The sequence below is a fragment of the Rhinoderma darwinii genome, chromosome 1 (genome assembly GCF_050947455.1).
Source record: "Rhinoderma darwinii isolate aRhiDar2 chromosome 1, aRhiDar2.hap1, whole genome shotgun sequence".
Taxonomy (NCBI): domain Eukaryota; kingdom Metazoa; phylum Chordata; class Amphibia; order Anura; family Rhinodermatidae; genus Rhinoderma; species Rhinoderma darwinii.
The window spans coordinates 642,334,261-642,357,313 of NC_134687.1; the positions used below are offsets into that span (position 1 = coordinate 642,334,261).

The 23,053-nt window shown below is 45.5% G+C and overlaps 2 protein-coding genes across 2 annotated transcripts in view; both read right to left on the minus strand.

The window, feature by feature from the left end:
- The window catches only part of LOC142656454 (uncharacterized), a 239,633-nt gene that overhangs the window by 29,645 nt on the left and 186,935 nt on the right, over positions 1 to 23,053 (minus strand). The window lies entirely within an intron of this gene.
- LOC142695202 (gastrula zinc finger protein XlCGF66.1-like) lies at positions 7,750 to 19,223 on the minus strand. The gene is made up of 5 exons (XM_075847614.1): positions 19,085 to 19,223; positions 9,253 to 9,407; positions 8,614 to 8,787; positions 8,415 to 8,538; positions 7,750 to 7,760 (listed from the first exon to the last, which is right to left on the minus strand). The coding sequence occupies exons 2-5, from the start codon at positions 9,373 to 9,375 to the stop codon at positions 7,750 to 7,752; spliced, it is 432 nt and encodes a 143-aa protein (XP_075703729.1). The 5' UTR covers positions 9,376 to 9,407; positions 19,085 to 19,223.

Genomic DNA, 23,053 nt, shown 5'->3' on the forward strand with positions numbered 1-23,053 from the left:
TTCTTAGTGAACAACTGGGCGTGTTTTACTTTTTGGCTATAACGTTATTGCAGTGTTCTGACAATGAATATACAATACCTCCAGCCAGGATGTGATGTTTATTCAGAATTCTGACACTTCGCTAACACAATCCCGACACTACAGCACAGCAAGCGTAATCTCGTTTGAAATGACAGTTTACAGCGTAATCTCGCGAAATTACGTTTGCTGTGCTGTAGTGTCGGGATTGTATTAGCGAAGTGTCAGGATTCTGAATAGACATCACGTCCTGGCTGGAGGTAATGTATATTCATTGTCAGGACACGAGTAACGTAATAGTGTGTTTATGTGGCTGCACATAGTGATCTAGCTATATCGCTGTGTGCTGTGTAAATGAATGGGGAGAAGTGTATGACGCTGATTGGTCACTGATTGGTCAGCGTCATACACTCCTCTGTATAACGCCCACTTGGTCAAAAAGTAAAACACGCCCAGTTGTTCATTAAGAAACTCATTAGAATAAAGATAATATAGGTCATAATGATCGTTTTTCTAAATAAAAACACTGCTGTTATCTACATTACAGCGCCGATCACATCACATGTACAATATAGGCCACTTATAATGTGGTGACAGAGCCTCTTTAAAGAGCCATAACTTTTTATATTTTTCTGTTGATGCAGTTGTATGAGGGCTTTTTTTTTGTGGGACAACTTGTAGTTTTTATAGGTACCATTTTGGAGCACACGCAACTTTTTGATCACTTTTTAATCAGATAATTTTTAAGGAAGAATTCACAGAAAACAGCAATTTTTGCATTGTTTGTTATTTTATTTTCTACGGTGTTCGCCGAGCGGGTTAAATAATGAAATAACTTTATAGTTGGGGTCGTTATGGATGCGGCTAAACCAAATCTGTGTAACTATTTAACTTTTTTTTTGTAACCCCTTAACGCCCTGTGATGTACTATTACGTCACGGGCAGTGGACTGTTAACGCGAAGAGACGTACTATTACTTCATCGCGTTAACAGGGTACCGTGTCTGCAGACACAGTTTTAAAGCAGTGATAGCATAACGCTATCACTGCTTCAAGGCCAGGACCAGAGCTAGCCTCCGATCCAACCGATTAACCCCTTAGATGCAGCCCTCAAAACCGAGCGCAGCATCTATGGTGTTTACAAGCAGATCGTAACTCTGCAATGAAATTGCGGGGTTTCCGATGACTGCTCCGGCAGACCGGAAGCCTAACAATGGCCTCCTTTCTGCCTAGAACAGACGCCTGCTAGGTCCCGCCCAGAGGTGGGGCCTAAAAGTCTTCTGGCCGCAATAACAAGATGGTGCAGGCTCAGAAGCTGAGCCTGCGACATCAGCCGCTGGTGTCAGCTGTATGTTACAGCTGACACCATGCTGTAACGGTAGGTAATGGAGCTAGCTCCCGATCCCTGCCATTAACCACTTATATGCCGCGATCAAAAGCGATCGTGGCATCTTAGTGGTTTGTAGCGATCGGCATCGACACAACACGACGTGATCGTGACAAAGCCGATCCTTGCTATGGCAACCGGAGGCCTAATAATGGCGTCCTGGTCTGCCACATACAATAGCCCATTACACCCCGCCCACAGATGGGACCTAATAGGCTTGCTGTCAGAGAATGACTGACAGCTCTAATGCATTGCACTACGTGGGTAGTGCAATTCATTAGAGTAAAGATGAGAGGTGCAGGCCCTCAAGTCCCCTAGTGGGACAAAAAAAAAAGTTGAATAAAAGTGTAAACAAAAGTTTCAAGTTAATAAAAACAAACACTGACTTTTTTCCTATAATAAGCCTTTTATTATAGGAAAAAAAAATTGAAAGTTTAAAAAAAGTACACATATTTGGTATCACCGTGTCTGTAACGACCCAAACTATAAAACTATATTATTTTTCCCGCATGGTGAAACATGCGGAAAAAAAAAACAATAAAAAAACAATGCCATAATCGCCATGATCATAAAGTACCATGTACCCCAAAACAGTACCAATAAAAACTACAAACCGTCCCGCAATAAACAAGCCCTTACAAAGCTTTTTTGACTTAAAAATAAAAAAAGTTCTGGCTCTCCGCATATGGCGACACAAAATGTGCAGTGTCCAAAAGCGAATAAGACTGGGCACCATTTATCAGTGTGAAACTGGCCACATATCTCTGAAATATTATTTATTGACCTAATTATTATACCCCCTTATTATACCCTGATGTTCTCCGGAGAGTACATATGCCCCCACATTATAAACTGAAATACCAGCAAAACCCCAAACAGAACAACTACCAAGCAAAATCTGCGCTCCAAATGCCAAATGGCACTCCCTCCCTTCTGAGCCCTACAGCGTGCCCAAACAGCAGTTTACGTCCACATATATGGCATCGGCATACCCGGGAGAAGCAGCATAGCAGTTTGAGGTATTAGTCTTCGGTGGCACATACTGGGCACAACATATTGTGCACTAAAATGGCATATAGGTGGAAAATTTTAATTTTCACTTTGCACCATCCACTACGCATTAATTATTAATGGTAGAACACCTGTGGGAACAAAATGCTCACTACAAATCCCTCAAGGGGTGTAGATTCCAAAATGGGGGTCACTTCTTGGGAGTTTGTGTTACTATTTGACCTCGTAGACCTGCAATTGTGGTCCAACGCTGTGAAAATCACCAAAATAGACCTCAAATGCGCATGTTGCTCTACACTCCTGAGCTCTGCCAAATGTCCAGGCAAGTGTTAAATGCCTTGAGGGGTGTAGTTTCCAAAATGGAGTCACTTATTGGGGGCTTCCACTGTACTCTGGTACCTTAGGGTTTTGCAAATGCAACATGGCGCCCAAAAACCAATCCAGCAAAATCTGCATGCCAAATAGCGCTCCTGCCTTTCTGAGCCCTGCCGTTTGTCCAAACAGCAGTTTATGACCACATCTGGGGTATTTCCATACTCTGGAGAAATTGCTTTACAAATGTTGGGGTGCTATTTCTCCTTTTATCCATGAGGAAATAAAAATATTCAACTTTTTAGTGGAAAAAATATTGATATTAATTTTTTTACGGCCTAATTCCAATAAATTCTGCAAAAGACCAATGGGGTCTAAATGCTTACTATACCCCTAGATAGATTCTTTAACCCCTTCCCGCAAAATCACGTACAGTTACGTCATGGGAGATGGACTGTTCCCGCATCTCCACGTAACTGTACGTCATGGAGATGAAGCTGGCTCAGGAGCTGAGCCAGCGACATCACCGCCGGGTGACAGCTGTATGTTACAGCTGGCACCCTGAGGTATCGGCCAGGACCGGAGCTAGCCTCCGATCCGACCGATTAACCCCTCACATGCTGCGTTGAATAGCGATCGCAGCATGTGAGGAGTTTATAGCCACCGGCACCCCAGCAACGTGATCGCTGGGTTGCCGGTGGCTGCAAAGGTGATCGGAGAGCTAATGCTTACCTCCCGGTCCGCCAGCAGCGGAATCCTCCTATGCCCTGTCGTCGGCGGGGCCCAGGAGGCTTCCGGTACCATCGGCAAGATGGCGCCGGCTCAGCTTCCGGCTCAGAAGCTGAGCCGGCGTCATCAGCAGTGGGTGTCCGCTGTATGTTACAGCGGACACCCCGATCTATCGCCAGGAACCGTAGCTAGCTCCGATTCCTGGCATTAACCCCTTCGATGCAGCGATCCATTGTGATTGCTGCATCCTAGAGGTTTGTAGCAAATCGGCAGCCTTGCCACGCGATGGCAAGGCTGGCGACTGCTACCATGGCAACAGGAGCCTTAACAATGGACTCCTGTCTGCCATTACGTAAGCTGATTATGCCCCGCCCAGAGGTGGCGCCTGATCGGCTTGCTGTCAGTGAACAACTGACAGTTCTAATACATTGCACTACATAGGTAGTGCAATGTATTAGAACATCAAACAAACAGTTGGACCTTCAAGTCCCCTAGTGGGACTAAAGAAAAGTGTAAAAAAAAGTGTCAAAAAAAGTGTCAAAAAAGTAAAAATAAAAGTTGTAAAAAATACAATAAAAGTTTCAAATAATAACACAAAACACAATCGCCCTTTTTCCCTTATCAAGTCATTTATTATTTGAAAAAAATAATAAAGCCATACATATTTGGTATCGCTGCGACCGTAACGACCTGAACTATAAAAATATTATGTTATTTATTCCGCACAGTGAACGGCGTAAAAAAAATAACTAAAAAATACTGACATAATTGCTATTTTTTGGTCACTTTGTCTTCCAAAAATTGAAATAAAAAGTGATCAAAAAGTCGCATGTACCTAAAAATGGTACCTATAAAAACTATAACTCGTCTCGCTAAAAACAAGCCCTCATACAGCTCCGTCGACTAAAAATTGAAAACCGTTATGGCTCTCACAACTTGGCGACAGAAAAAATCCATTCTCTTTACAAAAGTTATTTTATTGTGCAAAAAGTTGTAAAACATAAAAAGTGCTATAAATTAGGTATCGCCGGAATCGGACTGACCCGCAGAATGAAGGTAACATGTAATTTATAACACGTGGCGAACGCTGTATAAAAAGAATTAAAAAAATATGCCAGTATTGCTGTTTTTTGGTCACCTTACCTCCCAAAAAAAAAGGATAACAAGTGATCAAAAAGTCGCGTGTACCCCAAAATGGTACCAATAAAAACTACAGCTCGTCACACAAAAAAAAACAGCCCTCATACCACTACGTCTATGAAAAAATAAAATTAGTCAAGGCACCAATAAGCCAGGAAATAAAAATATGCAATTGTGCCGGCCCGAGGGGAACGTTTCTTCTGTTTCAAGTGGCGAATTATCAAGGCCCTAAAATTAGGGATCCAGGAAGGGGAGGGCCCAAACACTGCTGGAAGTGAGGGTGCCCGTATTATACCAGGACAACACTTTCCCAGCAAAATTCCCCAAACTTCAAAGGTGCGGAGTGCGGACCAAAAGGGGGATAAGTAAAGACCATTTATTAGTGCGACACCGGCCTGTGCAGAAAGGATTGTGTCACAGCATAACACACATCTATGGATTATTTTATTGTTTTTTTTTTACCCCACTATACCACCTGACTATGCCCCTTATATACTCCGCCCGCCTTACATCTGCCCCCACATTATAAACGGAAACACCAGTAAGACTCCAAACAAAACTACTACAAGCAAAATCCACGCTCCAAAAGCCAAATGGCTCTACCTCCCTTCTGAACCCTACAGTGTGCCCAAACAGCAGTTTACTTCCACATATATGGCATCGCCATACCCGGGTGAACCCTTTTAACAATTTTTGGGGTGTGTGTCTCCAGTGGCACAAGCTGGGCGCCACATATTGGCATATCTATTGAAAAACCATTTTCACTCTGCAACATCACGTGCACACCAATTTCTGCCAATCACCTGTGGGGTTAATATGCTCACTACACCCTAGGTAAATACCTTGAGGGGTGTAGTTTCCAAAATGGGGTCACTTCTGGGGGGGGATCCACTGTTTTGGTCCCACAGGGACTTTGCAAATGTGACATATGGCCCAGAAACCAATCCAGCAAAATCTGTGCTCCAAAAGCCAAATGGCGCTCCTTCCCTTCTGTGCCCTACTCTGTGCCTAAACAGCAGTTTATGACCACATATGTGGTATTGCCGTACACAGGAGAAGTTGCTTTACAAGTGTTGGGGTGCTCTTTTACATTTATTTGTTGAGAATATGAAACATTTTCAGCTAAAACTACGTCTTATTGAAGAAAAAGGATTTTTTTTATTTTCACTGCCCAATTCTAATAAAATCTATGAAACACCTGTGGGGTCAAAATGCTCACTACACCCCTAGATGGATTCCTCAAGGGGTGTAGTTTCGTGAATCGAGTCACTTTTGGGGAGTTTCCACAGTACTGGTACCTTAGGAGCTTTGCAAAAGTGACATGGTGTCAAGAAACCAATCCAGCAAAATCTGTGCTCCAAAAGCCAAATTACACTCCTTCTCTTCTGATCCTTGCCGTGTGCCCAAACAGCAGTTTATAACCACAAATGGGGTATAGCCGTACTCCAGAGAAGTTGCTTTACAAATGTTGGGGTTCTTTTATTCCTTTATTTGTTGAGAAAATGAAAAATGTTGAGCTAAAGCTACGTCTTATTGGAAAAAAAGGATTTTTTTTATCTTCACTGCCCAATTCTAATAAAATCTATGAAACCCCTGTGGGTTCAAAATGCTCACTACACCCCTAGATGGATTCTTCAAGGGGTGTAGTTTCCTAAATGGAGTCACTTTTTTGGTGTTTTCACTGTTTTGGTCCCTTAGGGGCTTTGCAAATGCGACGTGGTCTCCGCAAACCATTCCTGCTAAATTTGAGCTCCAAAAGCCAAATGGCGCTCTTTCCCTTCTAAGCTCCGCCGTGTGTCCAAAAAGCCGTTTATGACCACATGCGGGGTATTGTTTTACTCGGGAGAAATTGCTTTACAAAAGTAGTGGTGCATTTTCTCCTTTTAGTCCTTGTGGAAATTAGAAAAAATTAGCTAAACCTACATTTTCTTTGAAAGAATGTAGATTTTCATTTTCACGGCCTACTTCCAATAATTTCTGCAAAAAACCTGCGGGGTCAAAATGCTCACTACACCCCTAGATAATTTCCTCAAGGGGTATAGTTTCCAAAATGGTGTCACTTTTGGGGGATTTCCACTGTTTTGGTGCCGCAAGAGCCTTTCAGACCCGACATGGAGCCTAAAATATTTTCTAATAAAAAGGAGGCCCCAAAATCCTCTAGGTGCTCCTTTGCTTCTGAGGCCGGTGCTTCAGTCCATTACTGCACTAGAGCCACATGTGGGGTATTTCTAAAAACGGCAGAATCTGGGCAATAGATATTGAGTTGCGTTTCTCTGGTAAAACTTTCTGTGTTACAAAAAAAATAGATGAAAAATGAATTTCTGTAAAAAAAAAAAAAAGAAATGTGAACATTTCACATCTACTTTGCCTTGTATGTACGTGTGTGTGTGTGTGTGTGTGTGTGTGTGTGTGTGTGTGTGTGTGTGTGTGTGTGTGTGTGTGTATAACAGTGGAAGTGGATTGTACAGTGAATGTATGTATATATTTATGTATGAGTGTGGATTGTACAGTGTATGTATATATATGTATCTGTGTATGCGGATTGTACAGTGAATTTACAACGTCACTAAAGTAAAAAGTGAATGTGGAAGAAATGGTCAGTTTGGAGATAATAAATCCACATCCCTCGTCATTCTCTACCCTCTCTAGTGTTTTTTAACCTTTAATAACTGGTGTTGGGGAAACTAAATGTTAAAGTTTTTATTTATTACAGCAATTTAAAGAGTTCTGACATTTCGACGTGCAAAAAGTGCCGTTCTTCATGTATTTACATTGTAATCACCAGTCAGGATCAGCGGAGTTCTCCTGAACTCTAACTGAAATTGCTCAAACTTGACCGGTTTCTTAACCCCTTCCCGACATACAGTTACATCATAGCCGGGTAGGGGGAAGTAAGAAGCGGGCTCACAGGCTGAGCACACTCCAAACAAAGCTGGTGTGTCTTGTATAATACAGCTGACACTTCACAGTAACGGGCGGGATCGAGCTCGAGAGCGATCCCGCTAGTTTAACCCGTTACATGCCACAGTCATTAGCAACTGTGGCATTTAAATCGTTAGAAGCAGATGGTTGTTATAGCAGCCAGGGGGCCTAACGTAGGCCCCCCATGTCTGCCATCTTTGTGCTCCTATTACCACCTACCTCTGGCAGATCTTAACAGAAGTCTGTCAGAAAGACGAAATACTGCAATACATTAGTGCAAGTGATCCAACGATCACTGGTTCAGGTCCCCTAGGGGGGCTAATAAAAAAAAAAAAAGTAAAAATCTGTTAAATAAATGTTTTTCATTATGTAAAATAAAAAATATTAAAAAGTAAAAGAAAACCCCCTTGAAACCATTTTCCCCCTAAAAAAAATAAACAAAATTGGTATTGCGGCATCCGTAAAAGTCTGAACTATTTTAATATACTATTATTTAATCCTCACGTAGTACACCGTAAAAATAAGAAAATGTAAAAACGCCAGAATCACTGTTTTTTAGTCACCTCATCTCCCACAAAAAATGGAATAAAAAGTGATCAAAAACTCGTAGGTACCCCAAAATGGTTTTATTAAAAACTACAACTTGTCCCGCAAAATATATGCCCTCATGCCGCTCTATCGACAAAAAAATTAAAAAGTTATGGCTGTTGGAAGGCGGGGAGGAAAAAATTAAAATGAAAATCTGAAAAAATGGCTGCGGCGGGAAGGGGTTAAAATATGGGCGTGGTCTAAAAGAGATGACATCACGACGTGTGGGCCAGTCCCACCCTGGATATCCGCCAGTCCAGCCTGTGCCCACAGTAATGCCAAACATATATATATCTGTCTCTTCTCACCTTGTGATGTGCGCGGCCGGTAGTTCTCCATCATGACCTCCTCGTACAGATCCTTGTGTCCTTCTAGATACTCCCACTCCTCCATGGAGAAATAGACAGTGACATCCTGACACCTTATAGGAACCTGACACACACAATGATACAGTCATTACCCAGACACCTCCAGTGCTGTTACTGTAGAATTTCCCAGCATTCCCACCTCTCCAGTCAGCAGCTCCGTCATCTTGTAGATAAGTTCTAAGATCTTCTTCTCATGCATCCGGGAGTGAGGGGGAGGCCCTGTGATGGGGCTCTGACTACTGCTCCATCCTCCTGACTCATGGATGATGGGAGTCGTACAGTCACCCGATGTCTTCTTCACTATGGTGTACTCCTGTGTATGGAGAGAGACACTTAGAGAACTCAACACAGTATTCCCCCCTCAGTAGAAAGAGGGAGATTGTGACCTCGCTGTATAGAGCTCCAGTGACCCCACATCTGTAATACTGGAGACCTCTCCTACAAAAAGACATTTAGAAAATAGAACGAGGCCAAAACTAAAAAGGAAATAATATTGGGGGGACTAGATGGACCATGTGCTCTCCTCCTGCAGTCATCTTCTACGTTTCTATATAGAGGTCATCCTGATCCTCCTGGTTCCTGGTCATTCTCATTGCTCTACAACATTACTATTGCTTCACTGGTGACATGACACATAACTGACCATATTGGTGGCTGATCTTCAGCTTTTCTGCTGTTGGCTTCTTGACGTCACTTGGAAGGTCTGGACGCAATAACTTCCTATTATGTATTGTCCCTTCCCTATGTGTGACTTGTTCTATAATGTAGAAAAGTTTACCTCTCCGCTCAACAGGTAGATGATCTCCAAGGTGAAGTCTAATATTCTTCTGCTCATCTCATTCCTGTCCTTGTCCATCTTTGGTGGGTCTTTCAGGAGAAAGAACGTTGTGGAGGAGAACATGGGAAAACTGGAGGATCTAGTACTGGAGACGTCTTTATTAGGAGAGGAGAAGATGGAAATCATACAGGGGACAACATCATGTGTGACATACAGAACCTCACTCATTGATCATTGAGAGAAACATCTTCTCAGAGCCGTCACCACATGGATTAAAAGGGGTATGCCCAACACGGACATTTCTCCCCAGGATATGCCAGAAATGTCTGATAGATGCGGCTCCCACCTCTGGCCGTGCTCGGCTGTTTCTGGAACTCCTATACAAGTGAATGGAGAGAGTCGTGCACATGTGTGGTCATTTCTCCACCTGGATGCAGTCATCACCTCACCAGGCTAGTTGGGGAACCCCATTCTCCACATACAGGTGGGACCCCATTTATCAGACATTTATGCCATCCCTCTCAGGTGAGAATTTGCAGCTTAGAAAAGTAAAATTAAGATATTTCCCCACAAAATGAAGACCTGACTCCTTACAACTTGACACATGTTCGCATCTCACAAGACATGATACACTATGCAGTCAGTGATTGATATGAACTTTGAGGTTCTGCAGCAGCTGAGGTGACATTATAAATAAAGGGAACATGCAGTGTGATCTCTTATCATGTTATGGCACAGGAGTAGTTGAGCAGATTGATAATTTTTGTACTTACCAGTAAAATCTTCTTCTCGTTGAATTTACTAGGAGACACAGTATCATGGGTATAAGCCACAGTCACTAGGAGGCGGACACTAGGTAAATATTTTTTTTAAAAGTGTGGCTCCGCCCAGTGGGCTATACCTCTGCTGAACACTCAGCTCCTCAGTTTGTACCAAGAGCAGTAGAAGAGCAGAGAAGATTTAACACAATATGTTTTCCATGAGAAAAGCAACCTCAAGAAGCACAAAAACATAACAATAAAGAAATATGATGGAACCTGTGTTCTCCAGTAAATTTAACGAGAAAGAGATTTTACCGGCAAGTACAAAAACCCTGTTTTGTCGTTAAAGTACTCACTGGGGAACACAGCACCACTGGACATCCTAAAGCAGTTCATTAGGGTCGGAAAAAAGAATCATAGCCATGCGAGCAGCCTAAACAAGGTCTGTTTGAAACACCATCCGACCCAAACTGGCATCGGGAGAGGCCAAAAATGGATCCAGAAAAGTATGTAACGAGGACCAGGTGGCAGCTTTACAGACCTGAAGGGCAGAAACCTGATAGAGCACCTCCCAGGAGGCCCCAACTGCCCTGGTAAAATGAGCAGTGACCCGGAAGGGAGGTTACCTACCCTAAGCAGAGTAGGCCCTTTTAACGGCCAACCAAATCCAGCTAGCAATGGTGGCTTTTGAAGCCCGGCCAATCTTATGAGGGCCCTTAGGAACAACAAATAGGGAGTCCGACATTCGGAAGGACTTCATAGCTGCAATGTGGACTCGAGTGGCTGTGACGACATCCATGCAATGTTAGGCATGTTCACGTGGATGAGAAAGTTTAGAACAAAAAGAAGGAAAGACAATGTCCTCATTAAGTTGGAAGGAGGAAGCCACCTTAGGAAGGAAAGATGGAAATGGACGTAGCACGACCTTGACCCTATGAAAAATTGTAAATGGAGGTTTGCAGAACAAGGCTGCCAGCTCAGAAACTCTACGGATAGAGGTGATCGCCACAAGGAGAACTACCTTCCAAAATAAGATCCTGAGAGAAACTTCCAACAAAGGTTCGAAGGGTGCAGCCTGGAGAGCGTCAAGGACCAGATAAAGAATCCCAAGGTTCCAGAGGAGACGGATAAGGAGGAGCACAATGTGTGACTCCCTGCAAAAGTGTCTTAATTAGAGCGCGGAAAGTCAAAATGTGTTGGAAAAAAACTAGATAGGGCTGAAACCTGCCCCTTTATAGAGTAGCCAATCTGAGTCCATGATCCAAGCCAACCTTGAGGCACGCAAAAATTTGTGATATGGAAAAACGGAGGGGGCAGAGCTGATGGGATTCACACCATCTACAATAAGCCAAACAATCGCGATGGTAAATTCTTTGGGATTGAGTCTTCTGGGCCTTAATCATGGTCTGAATGACCGGATCAGAGAAACCTTTGAACTTCAAAACCGCAAATTCAATAGCCCAGCCGTCAAACGCAGCCGAGGTAAAACAGAGTGGAACATTGGACCTTGGGAAAAGAGGTTGTGCCGCTGAGGAAGCGGCCATGGGGCGTCTGCTAACAAGAGCATGAGATCCGCGTACCAAGCCCTGCGAGGCTAGTCTGGGCCACCAGAATGGCTGGGATTCCTGCATCCTTGACCCTTTTCAGCACTCGAGGCAAGAGTAGAAGGGGAGGAAAAAGATAAAAGGAGGTTGAAGGATGACCAGGGTAGAACCAGAGTGTCAGCTCCAATGGCCCTGGGTTCCCTGGTTCTGGTGACGTAGTCCGGACACTTGTGATTAAGGTGAGAGGCGAATTGATCCACGTCTGGGAAACCCCACCGAATGCAAATGCGCTGAAACATCTCTGGATGAAGAGATCATTCTCTGAGATCCAGGCATTCCGCCTTCCAGTTGTCTACTCCTGGGATGTTGTAGCGGTGGCAGCCGCTGATCATCACCATCCTACTTCCCCTGGCGAACGCCAGCGTCTATCACCTTGGTGTCAGCATCCTCCACCTCCTTTCCGGGGATGCCGGGGTGTTCTGGCCTCGGTCACTGCTGCTCATAGGGTGCACAAGCTCGCTCCTGGCCTTAAAGGGCCAGCACGTGCACCAGGAAAATCTCCCCAACCTATCCCAGCATACTAGGAACTGAAAAAGGGACTCTGCCCATTCATTCCTTGCCAGAACAATGTTGTGTCTACCCATGTTTGTCAAGCAAATGGTTCCTTAGCTGTATTCTGTTTTCTTGTATCCAGTATCTATGTCCGAGTCAAGTCAAGTGTTTGAGATGACTGGTGAAGTGAAAGCAAGTGTCCGTGTCAAGTGTCTGTGCCAAGTCTTCTATTCAGGTACTCTAGTCCTAAAGACTATCATTGACCCTTGTTTGGCCAGCTGCTACTCCGCGACAGCGGATCAGCCTAGTGGGTCCACATTCCCCACGAGGCGTGACAGATGTGTACTACTGAGATTGCTGGGACATTTTGTTCCGCCCAGTGAAGGATCTTAGGGGTTTCTTTCCTGTACCTCCGTGATGATTGAGGTAAGCCACTGCTGTAGAGTTGTCTGTCTGTATGAGCACTGGAAGAGTCTGGAGACGAGACTTCATGTTGATCTGGAGCAGAGCTTCCGAATCGCATCAGGTGCCCTGGACTGTGAGGCAGCCGAAGAACACCTCCCATCCAGACAAACTTCCATCCGTTGTCATGACTTGCCAATTGATGGGTTTTTCCTGAAAGATGTCGGGGAAAGACATCCACCACATAAGCTCCTCCTTCACTGAAGGGGGCAGACGGATCATCAGAGCCATGGTTTCCGAAGACTTGTCCCAACTAAATAGAATAGCCAGCCTAGAGATCGGGAGTAAAATTTAGCAAATGGGACTGCCATGAAGTCCCCAAGACTTTCATGAAGGGAATGGAGCAAGGAGCATTCCTATGGAGCACTGTCACTGTCCTGTTTGATGGTGCCTTCACCAGTAGATCGTCCAAGTATGGGATAACCGCTATCCCCCTGGATCTGAGAAAAGCCATGGGCGCCGCCATGACCTTGGTGAAGACCCTTGAAGCCATGGCCATCCCAAAGGGGAAGGCCATAAACTCCAAATGCTCTGAACCTACTGCAAAGTGCAAGAAACGCTGATGTACTTGAACAATGGGAACATGAAGATAAGTATCCCTGATATCTATTGAGGACAGTGTCGCTGCAGAATTTACATTGTCCATTAATGTTGGACATTATCTGCATTTGTCTATGAGTTCCAAATTAAAGAATGCTCTCTCAATGGTGGATCTGAGAGAGGCCGGCCGGACAGACCATGACACGCAGCTTCAGTGTTCAAACAGTCTCTGCCATGGGGGGCAGATGCATCTTTATTTATAATGAAGAGAGAGAAGGTGTTAGGGTATGTGCACACACACAAATTACGTCCGTAATTGACGGACGTATTTCGGCCGCAAGTAGTGGACCGAACACAGTGCAGGGAGCCGGGCTCCTAGCATCATACTTATATACGATGCTAGGAGTCCCTGCCTCTCCGTGGAACTACTGTCCCGTACTGAAAACATGATTACAGTACGGGACAGTTGTCCTGCAGAGAGGCAGGGACTCCTAGAATCGTATATAACTATGATGCTAGGAGCCCGGCTCCCTGCACTGTGTTCGGTCCGGTACTTGCGGCCGAAATACGTCCGTCAATTACGGACGTAATTAGTGTGTGTGCACATACCCTTACCCTCATGCTTACACATATACATACCACATATGGTAAAATACAGAGTTCCAAGCTTATCTTAATATATATATTTAGTTAAAATGGATTGCAAGTGTTATTGGGTTTTGTCATGTCAGCCCTTGTATCAGCTGATTACAAGGTCATTAGGTCATGTAGCCGAAGTCTTAGAATAGAATACTCATCCCCCTCTGTCGGCTGTTGTTAGCAGATCTTTGAGCTTTAGTGACAACTGTCCATTTAAAGCAATATATGTTCACACATATAAAGATAATTAAAATATTTTTGACAACAGAAACTCACCGACCTCCAAAGAAGCGACCACCAATCGCAGAGACTCCACGCAAAACCTTTGAATCTTCAAATATCGATTGAGACGTTTTATATCCAAAATGAGTCGAAGAGATCCGTCCTTTTTTTGTACTCTAATAAGGGATGGAATAAAACCCTTTGAACAGTTCTGGAGTTCATACTGGGACAATTGCTCCTTGATGGAGGAGGCTTTGAATGGCTTGAGAAAAAGCTTGGGCCCTAGAGGGGCACCGAGGGGGCATCGAAAGGAAAAAACTCCCAGGTGGGCAAGAAAACTGTATTTTGTAGCCTGACGACAACCTCCCGCACACAGGCGTCTTCGATGTTTTCGAGCCTGGAAGAAGAGTAGCCGTCCCCCAAACGAGGAAGCAGCTCTGATGAGGGCAAATTTTAAGTATGTGGTAGCCCACTGTAACGGAGCAGGTTTAGCGGGTCTGTTGCAAGGCAGCCAGGAGTTTCTAGACCGGAAAAAATGTCTGTGCGCTCAGAAGGGAGTTCTGCCTCTGACGTGGGGCCGAGTACCAAAATGAACGAAATCATCTTTCTCTGTTGACTGAGGGAACTGGGCGTCGTCTTTGACAACATTGTTGGAATAAAGTGCTCCTTCTTCCTGTAGCCTCAGAAAGGAGTTCGACAAGGCCAGGTCCATAAAGCAGATCCTGGGCAAAGAAGGTTTTCGTCCTTCCTAGGGGCACTGACAGTATCCCAGTTCCTAGTCCAAATGGCCCAGCGGACAGCTACCGCATTAGCCATGGCCTTAGCCGACGTTTGGGAAGCTTAGACAGGGACATCACAGATACATTTAGACATCTGCAAAAGCTCTGCAGCTAGCAGGGAATTATCCACTTGACAGTCCCCCAAATCAATTGAGTAGTTGAGTATTAGTTCAATACTAGCCATGCTAAACCAATATGCTGCAAAAGGGGGTCTGACTGAAGCTGAAAGTGGCTTTAGCCATGGACTCCACTTCGGCACCAACATGAACCTTTAAAGCGGAAGCATCTGCAAACGGAAAGGTAGTATTTTCATAAAGCCGGGCCATTGTAGCATCTACCTTGGGGTGAGCTGACCATTTGGCAATACACTCATCAGAGAAAGGAAACATACAGTCCACACTCTTGGACAGATGCATAGACCGGTCAAAGTGTTTCCATGCATCAGAAAACAATGTCAAAACCCTTGTGATCTGGAAAGACCAGAGGGGGTCGCCTGTGGAGCTGCAATAATTCACAGAAGAAGTTGGTTCAGATATAGCTCTTGAATGAAAAGAATGGAGGACGCCTGTAGCATTTTTGTCCAAAGAGGAAACAGAGGAAGAATGATATTGTCTTGATTTCCGGGCCCGATTGCGGGATGCACTGGGAGAACTAGAACGAGTGCAATCCAGGGAAGAACGTCTGGGGGCCTAAATGGACTGTGGTGCCTGAGATGTTTCAGACAATTGGGACGCTAACTGCTGAGGAAGGCGTTGTAAGGCATCCGCCATGGCCTGAGAAAGACGGGCGAATTATCTACCTCCTGGGTGAGGGAAGCCGCCCATTGGAGGGCAATATGCTCATTAACCATGCGAGATGGGGAGTCCTGTGATGCTTTAGGTGGAGTGCACTGAACACAGACTGGGTCAGCCTGCTCGCATGGAAACTTAGTACTGTACCGCGAACACACAAGGTGCGTAACAATAGTGGGGGTGTTGGGGGTCTTAGTAGCTTTTCCCTTTGATGACATATTATGAGCATTTTACAAAAAAACACCATAGCCAATGGCTATCCTACCAGACCCCGTAGGTGCTGGGTCCCCCGTGCAGCAGGAATGTTTCCAGCGCTGTATGACTTCTGTATACCGCTCAGTGTACTATGGCGTTCACTACTGGTAAGAATTATCTGACGAGAACAGAATTACCCCTCTCCTCCATCCAAAAACCTGTGCCGTGCCGATTGTACAGGGCAGGCATGTGACTCAGGTCCTGCTTGGTGAGCAATCAAAACGGGAAAATGGTGCAGGAACACAGTGGGGCGGGGAGGAGAGCCGGCGGTAGTGCAAGGGGCGTGGCCAGCTTGCAACCTAGCAGAGAACCAATGGCGCAGTCCGTGGAACGCCGTGGCTTGTAGTAAAAAGTAGAAGATAATGCCTAAGTATGTCTGCCAGCACATGTGTTAGAGACCTCATTAGTAAGGACACAACATCCGAGAAAAAAACAACCCTCTATATATAATGCCGCAAAGCCTGCTGACATAGTCTGAATGCTCCCCCACCAAAGAGGCTCCCAATGGCGGCAGGAGAACTTACCTGTCAGTCATCTTCAGGCGCAGCCTGTCACCCTATAGGAAAACGCACACAAGTAGTGCGGCTGTCCGGCATCCTCAACCGTCGAGGGCGCTAATAGGGAACTGGGTGACCAGAGCGGTAACATCCAACAGAGGGGTGGGGATTGACCGATGTGGAAATAGCATCCGCCAAAATGCCGGGCATTCACGGAAAGGGTGGGAATCCCTACCGCTCAGCGCCCGCAGGTGAGTCAGCAAGTGGAACACACGAGGGACTCGTACCCTGAACCTGAAAACGAAATAAAAATAAAATATCTAGCAAAATGTCTGCCTCCTACGGACACTAGGCTAAAACTGAGGAGCGGGGTGCTCAGCAGAGGGTACAGCGGAGCCAAATATTATTTTTATATTTACCTAGTTTCCTAGTGACAGCGGCCTCTACCCATGGTACTGTGTCCCCAGTGAATACTTTAACGAGAAACATTGTTTTGTGGGATAAGATTCAGTATAAACTTGTATTTTACTCATTTAACCCCTTCCTGCACAGGACATTTACCGCTCAGGACTCAGTCACATGACATAGGGAAGACCAGACACCTTGCTGCAAAGGCCGGAAACCTAGAAGAACTGCGATTACGGCCATTGAACCTCTTCAATGCTGCGGTCAATAGTGACTGAGACACCTAAGTGTTTGGGAGGGGGCTCCTTGTAAGACCCTCCTCACCTGGAGATTGTGGAGTAATGAGGAGTTGTCAATTTCAATTGTGTACAGAGAAAAAAAATATCATAATAAAACATTTTGGAAGGTGAAGTTTTTATCGCCCCAAAAATAATGTCCGGACTTATAAATGATGATATTTTACGACGTCTTTCAGCGTGAAGTTTATAAGGAGCTCAGAAACATTATTGTAAAGTGTCTTCCCATTTGCGGTCAGGACATTCCAACCCCAGCTGTTTAACCCTTTGATTGCCGCGGTCCGTGACCGCGGCATGATCAAAGGGAAATCCCTTCTTTGAGACCCGGTGATGCGATCAAACACCAGGGAATCCCTCTGCAGTCAGCCCTGGGGACCTACCAAGGACCCCAGGGCTGTCTGTTCCGTTTGCCTGCTGTTCGGGCACACTATGTGCTGCCCGATCAGAAGCCTGTGTCATAGTGACACAGTGTAATGTATTAGTTACAGGGTTATGCTAATACATTACAAGTAAAAAAAAATAATTATAAATAAAGTTATCCCTTAATGGGAATAAAAAATAAATCAATCAAAAAAAGTAACAAAAAGTCATCATTTTGAATAAAATTTCTTTTATTGCCCCTTCCCTAAATAAAAACAAAAAACCTACACATATTCGGTATCTGCACGACCGTAATAACCTGAAGAATTAATCTAACCGGTTATTTAGCGTGAAACGTGAATGAGATAAAAATAAAGTAGAAAAACAATGGCGAGAATGGCTTTTTCCTATATTCACGCCGTAAAAAAAATATTATTTTAAACTGTGGGGAACAAAAATAGTATTTCTCTCGCATAAAACACGGCCTCACAAAGCCACGTCAGTGAAAAAGAAAAAAGTTATGGCGGCTGAAAGGCAAAAACAGAAAAATTTAGCTAGTCATGAAGGGGTTAATGGTGCGAATTCATAAACCTCTTAGACAGTAAGGGTATGTTCACACGCACGGTTTTCAGACAACGCCCCTAATGCGCCTACAAACTTCTGACCATTGCTTTCAATGGGAATTCCGATGTTCTGTTCCCACGAGGTGTCATTTTACGCGTCGCTGTCAAAATACGGCGCGTAAAATGACGGCTCGTCAAAAGAAGTGCAGGACACATCTTGGGACGTTTTTGGAGGCGTTTTTCATGGACTCCATCGAAAAACAGTTCCAAAAACTGGTGAAAAAAACGCCACGAAAAACGTGAGGAGTTAAAAAAAGGTCTGAAAATCAGGAGCTGTTTTCGACTGAAATCATCTCGGTATTCTCAGACGTTTCTGGTCTCTGCGTGTGAACACTCCCTAACAAGAAAGACGCCAGCAATCCCTCAGTCATGTCCAAGAGCAGCCGTCCCCATGACAACACTGAATGTCACGGTGCGGGGGGAGAAGTATGGAGGGGTTTACAGGCTGAGCCCGCTCCACACGCTGCGGGTGTATTATAGCGGACACCTCGCGCTAACAGCCAGGATCAGAGAGATCGCCGATCCCGGACATTTAACTACTTAGATGCCGTGGAAAATAGTGTTTCTGGAATCTAAGCTGTAAGAAAGAGGGGGTGATCCGCTCATCGGCTTCTCCGATGTAATCACGGGGTGCAGATGGTTGTCATGGCAGCCTGGGGGGTAATGACGGTCCGCCATCTTTCTGCTCCCATTAACCCCTTAATCTTAATCACGATATATTGCGATACATTAGTATTACAGTGATTTGTACCGGCGATCTGATCATCACTCGTTCACGTCCCCCAGAACAGGAATGACTTTATTAGAAAAAACAGTCAAATAAAGTTTTCATTTATAAATAAAAAAAAAAAACCTCCACAAACGATTTTCCCAAATATTCTCTAAAGTAACGTAAAAAACCAGAACCAGAAACATAAGTGGAATAACGGCGTCCGTGAGAGTCAGAAATACAACAGAACGTTATTTACCCGCACGGCGAACACAATAATAACAAAACAAACAAGAGTCAGTGAATAAGTTGTAAGTCCCGAATATTATGTCATTACAAAACACGACTCGTCCCGCAAAACATCCGACCACTACAAAGACCAGAAATAACCACTTACCCCAAAGAGGCCAGCACTGGAGGGGTTAAATCCGGGCTAGGAGTCCAGTGGGCGGGGTCACTCAATGATTGATAGTTATTTGTATACAGACTGATAACACCCGAACACCTCGTACACGGCAATAGCTGAAGGCCTTCTGATGACGTCAACCCCATGTGACCGGGGCAGGAGGGGCGGAGCTTATCAGTGGAGAGAAGACGTGGCGGATAGACCTGACCATATCAAGATCACGTGACCGCGGAATCAGGGGCGTAGCTTACAAGTGGAAAGATTGATCGATGTATGAAAGACCTGTGACGAGAACACGTGACATGAGGGGCGGAGCTCTGACCAATCCCGTCCCAGTCACATGGTGGTGACGTCACCACAGGTCCTTCAGCTTTTGCCGGATATTCGATGGAGCAGCGCAGGCTGGGTCTACATGACTTCCGGTCACCGCTGTTGTGTTCTCTGTTATCAGTCAGGAGATTTCCCACGATGCAGTAGTAAGGTTACATGAGGTCATTTCTATCCGGTTTTGGTGCGTTTTTGTCTGGCACAGTGTTGGTAATTATTATTAATTCTTTTAAGCGCTGTAAATATGAAATACAGGAGGGTTTAACCCCTTGGTGACATCAGATCTATAGTATTACGTTGTTCGTGCGCCGTCACACTAGAAGGAGCGGAGCCTGCACCGTACACGACTTCTAACCGCCGCCTGCAACTGCCAAGATCGGAGACCGCGCAATCCCTGCTGTTTAACCCCTCAGATACCGTGACCAATAGTGACCGCGGCATCTGATCAGTTAGAGATCGCGGCTTCCTCTGTCCTCCGAATAATTTCCGCGATTCCGACCGGTTACCAGTGTAATACGTTTTGTTTTTTTAGAAAAAAATGATGTGAACATTAAAAATAAGTAACGTAATCGCCGCATCCGTTATGTCCAAATTATTTAAATATCAAATTATTTAACCCTGAGAAATAATTCACATGTGAAAGTCGCTGTTATTGATCGCCGCGATTCTCCAACGTATGGAATAAAAAGTCCCCAAAATGTCACCAACAAAATCTACATCTCGCGCCACAAAACCCCCCACACCGCGCAATCACCGGAAATATAAACCCCTCACACCGCGCAATCACCAGAAATATAAACCCCTCACACCGCGCAATCACCGGAAATATAAACCCCTCACACCGCGCAATCACCGGAAATATAAACCCCTCACACCGCGCAATCACCGGAAATATAAAAGCCCTCACACCGCGTAATCACCGGAAATATAATCCCCTCACACCGCGCAATCACCGGAAATATAAAACCCCTCACACCGCGCAATCACCGGAAATATAAACCCCTCACACCGCGCAATCACCGGAAATATAAAACCCCTCACACAGCGCAATCACCGGAAATATAAAACCCCTCACACCGCGCAATCACCGGAAATATAAAACCCCTCACACCGCGCAATCAGCGGAAATATAAACCCCTCACACCGCGCAATCACCAGAAATATAAAACCCCCCACACCACGCAATCACCAGAAATATAAACCCCCCCCACACCGCGCAATCACCGGAAATATAAAACCCCTCACACCCCGCAATCACCGGAAATATAAACCCCCCACACCGCGCAATCACCGGAAATATAAAACCCCTCACACCGCGCAATCACCGGAAATATAAAACACCTCACACCACGCAATCACCGGAAATATAAACCCCCTCACACCGCGCAATCACCGGAAATATAACACCGCGCAATCACTGGAAATATAAAACCCCTCACACTGCGCAATCACCGGAAATATAAACCCCTCACACCGCGCAATCACCGGAAATATAAAACCCCTCACACCGCGCAATCACCGGAAATATAAAACCCCTCACACCGCGCAATCACCGGAAATATAAAACCCACCCACACCGCGCAATCACCGGAAATATAAAACCCCTCACACCGCGCAATCACCGGAAATATAAAACCCCCCACACCGCGCAATCACCGGAAATATAAAACCCCTCACACTGCGCAATCACCGGAAATATAAACCCCCTACACCGCGCAATCACCGGAAATATAAACCCCCTCACACCGCGCAATCACCGGAAATATAAACCCCTCACACCGCGCAATCACCGGAAATATAAACCCCTCACACCGCGCAATCACCGGAAATATAAAACCACTCACACCGCGCAATCACCGGAAATATAAAACCCCTCACACCGCGCAATCACCGGAAATATAAACCCCTCACACCGCTCAATCACCGGAAATATAAAACCCCTCACACCGGGCAATCACCGGAAATATAAAACCCTCACACCCCGCAATCACCGGAAATATAAACCCCTCACACCGCGCAATCACCGGAAATATAAAACCACTCACACCGCGCAATCACCGGAAATATAAAACCACTCACACCGCGCAATCACCGGAAATATAAAACCCCTCACACCGCGCAATCACCGGAAATATAAACCCCTCACACCGCTCAATCACCGGAAATATAAAACCCCTCACACCGGGCAATCACCGGAAATATAAAACCCTCACACCCCGCAATCACCGGAAATATAAACCCCTCACACCGCGCAATCACCAGAAATATAAAACCCCTCACACCGCGCAATCACCGGAAATATAAACCCCCCCACACCGCGCAATCACCGGAAATATAAACCCCCCACACCGCGCAATCACCGGAAATATAAAACCCCTCACACCGCGCAATCACCGGAAATATAAAACCCTCACACCGCGCAATCACCGGAAATATAAAACCCCTCACACCGGGCAATCACCGGAAATATAAACACCTCACACCGCGCAATCACCGGAAATATAAAGCCCTCACACCGCGCAATCACCGGAAATATAAACCCCTCACACCGCGCAATCACCGGAAATATAAACCCCCCCCCCCACACCGCGCAATCACCGGAAATATAAAACCCCTCAACCGCGCAATCACCGGAAATATAAAACCCCCCACACCGCGCAATCACCGGAAATATAAACCCCTCACACCGCGCAATCACCGGAAATATAAACCCCTCACACCGCGCAATCACCGGAAATATAAACCCCTCACACCGCGCAATCACCGGAAATATAAAACCCCTCACACCGCGCAATCACCGGAAATATAAACCCCTCACACCGCGCAATCACCGGAAATATAAACCCCTCACACCGCGCAATCACCGGAAATATAAACCCCTCACACCGCGCAATCACCGGAAATATAAACCCCCTCACACCGCGCAATCACCGGAAATATAAACCCCCTCACACCGCGCAATCACCGGAAATATAAACCCCCCACACCGCGCAATCACTGGAAATATAAAACCCCTCACACCGCGCAATCACCGGAAATATAAAACCCCTCACACCGCGCAATCACCGGAAATATAAACTCCTCACACCGCGCAATCACCGGAAATATAAAACACCTCACACCGCGCAATCACCGGAAATATAAAACACCTCACACCGCGCAATCACCGGAAATATAAATCCCTCACAACGCGCAATCACCGGAAATATAAACCCCTCACACCACGCACTCACCGGAAATATAAACCCCTCACACCGCGCAATCACCGGAAATATAAAACCCCTCACACCGCGCAATCACCGGAAATATAAAACCCCTCACACCGCACAATAACCGGAAATATAAAACCCCTCACACCGCGCAATAACCGGAAATATAAAACCCCTCACACCGCGCAATCACCGGAAATATAAACCCCTCACACCGCGCAATCACCGGAAATATAAAACCCCTCACACCGCCCAATCACCGGAAATATAAACCCCTCACACCGCGCAATCACCGGAAATATAAACCCCTCACACCGCGCAATCACCGGAAATATAAAACCCCTCACACCGCCCAATCACCGGAAATATAAACCCCTCACACCGCGCAATCACCGGAAATATAAATCCCTCACACCGCGCAATC